The sequence below is a fragment of the Physeter macrocephalus genome, chromosome 20, assembly GCF_002837175.3.
Source record: "Physeter macrocephalus isolate SW-GA chromosome 20, ASM283717v5, whole genome shotgun sequence".
Taxonomy (NCBI): domain Eukaryota; kingdom Metazoa; phylum Chordata; class Mammalia; order Artiodactyla; family Physeteridae; genus Physeter; species Physeter macrocephalus.
In genome coordinates, this window is record NC_041233.1 from 58,679,215 (window position 1) to 58,682,612 (window position 3,398).

The 3,398-nt window shown below is 37.3% G+C and overlaps 1 protein-coding gene across 2 annotated transcripts in view; it reads right to left on the reverse strand.

Moving 5' to 3' along the window:
* Positions 1-3,398, reverse strand: part of NT5C2 (5'-nucleotidase, cytosolic II) — a 106,772-nt gene that overhangs the window by 78,208 nt on the left and 25,166 nt on the right. For both annotated transcript variants that reach the window (XM_024121434.3, XM_024121435.2), the window contains exon 2: positions 690-814. In XM_024121434.3, coding sequence (XP_023977202.1) covers positions 690-790 — 101 coding nt within the window. In that variant the 5' untranslated portion in view covers positions 791-814. The remainder of the gene's footprint in view (positions 1-689; positions 815-3,398) is intronic.

Below are 3,398 nucleotides of genomic sequence, written 5' to 3' on the forward strand. Positions count from 1 at the left end.
TGAAGTAAGTCAGAAAGAGAAAAACAAATATTGTATATTAACGCATATATGTGGAACCTAGAAAAATGGTACAGATGAACCGGTTTGCAGGGCAGAAATTGAGACACAGATGTAGAGAACAAATGTATGGACACCAAGGGGGGAAAGTGGGTGTGTGTGTGTGTGTGATGAATTGGGGGATTGGGATTGACATATACGCACTAATATGTATAAAATGGATAACTAATAAGAATCTGCTGTATAAAAAATGAAATTCAAAAATTCAAAAAGAAAAGAAAGTGCCTGTTTCCCCATATCTATACTAATACCTAACCTTTTGAATCTTTGACATTGTGATAAATTAAAAATATATCTCATTTAAAAACAAAAAAAAACAGAAAAAAACAAACTGCATTATTAATAACTAAGGCACAATTTTCTAGCAGCTGAAGAGTTTCTGCTCTTAAAGACTTTTATTAGTAGATATAAGAAGCAGTAAGAATTTTTTTTAAAAAGGACCAGCAGCGTGGTTGTAAAATTCTGGCAATAAAATTCTGGACTTTGGACTGCGTTTGAACCATGAACGAGCTATGTGATCTAGGGTAAATTGCCTAACCACTCTGCACGTTAATTTCATCATCTGTAAAATGAAGATATTATATGCCCACTTTATAGAGCTGTTTTGAGAATTAAATAGACAAAATACTTACCGATGATAAGCTTCTCGTCGATACTTTTTCAGGGCATGTTTATCCATGTTAGCAGGCATATCTGCTGCATTTTGTAACCGATCACTCCAGGAAGTTGTCATTTTATTTTACTGGTATGCTCAATTCTAGAAAAGAAAATCAGTAATTTAGTAGATTAACATTAGCATCTGTATATTGATATCAGACTTTCTTTTAATTAGTAAAACTCTAGCTTGCAAATTGTCTGATATAACTATTTAAATATATTGAATATGGAAATATGCTGGAAAATTTAACACTTCTAAACTATGTAAATTTAGGAAAATAATTTCATATAGTAATTTCTATCCAGAAAGATCATATATAACACTTTCAAATAATTAAGCATGATTGCCAGTAATAATTTACTTTAATCCTAGATTCTAGAAAAGGGGCTGAGACCACAGACATGTGAAAATATATAATTTTCAGTTAATGTATGTTCAAAATATGTAAAGTAAGCAACTTTTTAATTCTGATAAACATACTAAACTCAATCAATGGTAGTACAAATATGTATGAGTATTTGACTTCTAATTATATTATGCTTTTATATTTTTCAATGATAAATTATTTTGTAGCTAGTATTACAGACTGAACTAAGAAGATATAAACTAAAACATTTCATCTCATTAGAATAAACATCTAAAACGAGGTGAGCGGGTAAGTGTCTTTACTGTATTTTTACTATAGGCACTGTTACAGGTTTCACTTCTATTTTTGCAGTTTTCATCTGCAGCTTCAAATAAGGATGAAAAATAACCTTTTAGAGTTAATAAGTTTATTAATATTTTGTTAAAATACCAATGTTTGTGAAAACATCTGCATTCTAACTTATTTCCAATTTTGAAAATGCTAACATTGTTTATGACATTATGTCAATTTTAAAGTAAGCCATCTTTATAGCTTTTTAAAATAATAATTTATTGAGGTGAAATTCACATAAGAAAACTAACCATTTTAAAGTAAGTCAATGGCATTTAGTATGTTCATGTAGTAAATCCAGACTATTTTGTGGACCAAAAAAGGGTGAAATTTTGAAAAGTAGAGAATTACAATGGAACGTCAATGGTTTTCGGTGGGGGGAGGAGTGGAGGTTGAGGGAAGGACCAGGACTATATCTTACATAAGTTTAAATAAGACTCAGAAATGAAATTTGTATTCTATGACGAATTAAGAGAAATCAGAAGAGTCATACCATTAAAGAAAAACTTTAACTTGAGCTCTACTGCAGTTATAGTCCATATAGTAAAGTATAGGAAAATTTTGTTTATTTACTGTTAAGGCCTTAAGTGAACTCCAACTTTTAAAAAATCTCTAATAGTATTCACAAAAGTCTACCTCTTTTTATTTTTAAAAAGTTAAGGAGGGGGATTCCCTGGTGGCGCAGTGGTTGAGAGTCCGCCTGCCGATGCAGGGGACACGGGTTCGTGCCCGGTCTGGGAAGATCCCACGTGCCGCGGAGCGGCTAGGCCCGTAAGCCATGGCCGCTGAGACTGCACGTCCGGAGCCTGTGCTCCACAGCGGGAGAGACCACAACAGTGAGAGGCCCGTGTACCGCAGGGAAAAAAAAAAAGTTAAGGAGGGATTCCCTGGTGGCGCAGTGGTTAAGAATCCGCCCGCCAATACAGGGGAAGCGGGTTCGATCCCTGGTCTGGGAAGATCCCACATGCTGCGGACCAACTAAGCTTGTGTGTCACAACTACTGAGCCTGCAGTCTAGAGCCCGCAAGCCACAACTACTGAGCCCGTGTGTCACGACTACTGAAGCCCACACGCCTGGAGCCCGTGCTCCACAACAAGAGAAGCCACCAAAATGAGAAGCCCGCACAGCGCGATGAAGAGTAGCTCCCACTTGACGCAACTAGAGAAAGCCATGCACAGGAACGAAGACCAAACATGGCCATAAATAAAAAAAAAAAAAAAAAAAAAAGGGACTTCCCTGGTGGTGCAGTGATTGAGAATCTGTCTGCCACTGCAGGGGACATGGGTTTGAGCCCTGGTCTGGGAAGATCCCACATGCCACGAAGGAACTAAGCCCATGTGCCACAACTATTGAGCCTGCGCTCTAGAGCCCGCGAGCCAGAACTACTGAGCTCGCATGCCACAACTAATGGAGCCCACACGCCTGGAGACCAAATTGGAAAAAATTAAAGACAAAGAAAAATTATTGAAAGCAGCAAGGGAAAAACCACAAATAACATACAAGGGAACTCCCATAAGGTTAACAGCTGACTTCTCAGCAGAAACTCTACAAGCCGGAGGGAGTGGCATGACATATTTAACGTCATGAAAGGGAAGAAGCTACAACCAAGATGACTCTACCCGGCATGACCTCATTCAGATTCGATGGAGAAATCAAAAGCTTTACAGACAAGCAAAAGCTAAAAGAATTCAGCACCACCAAACCAGCTCTACAACAAATGCTAAAGGAACTTCTCTAAGTGCAAAACACCAGAGAAGAAAAGGACCTACAAAAACAAACCCAAAACAATTAAGAAAATGTTAACAGGAACATACATATCGATAATTACCTTAAATGTGAATGGATTAAATGCTCCAACCAAAAGACACAGGCTCGCTAAATGGATACAAAAACAAGACCCATACACATGCTGTCTACAAGAGACCCACTTCAGACCTAGGGACACATACAGACTGAAAGTGAGGGGATGGAAAAAGATATACCATG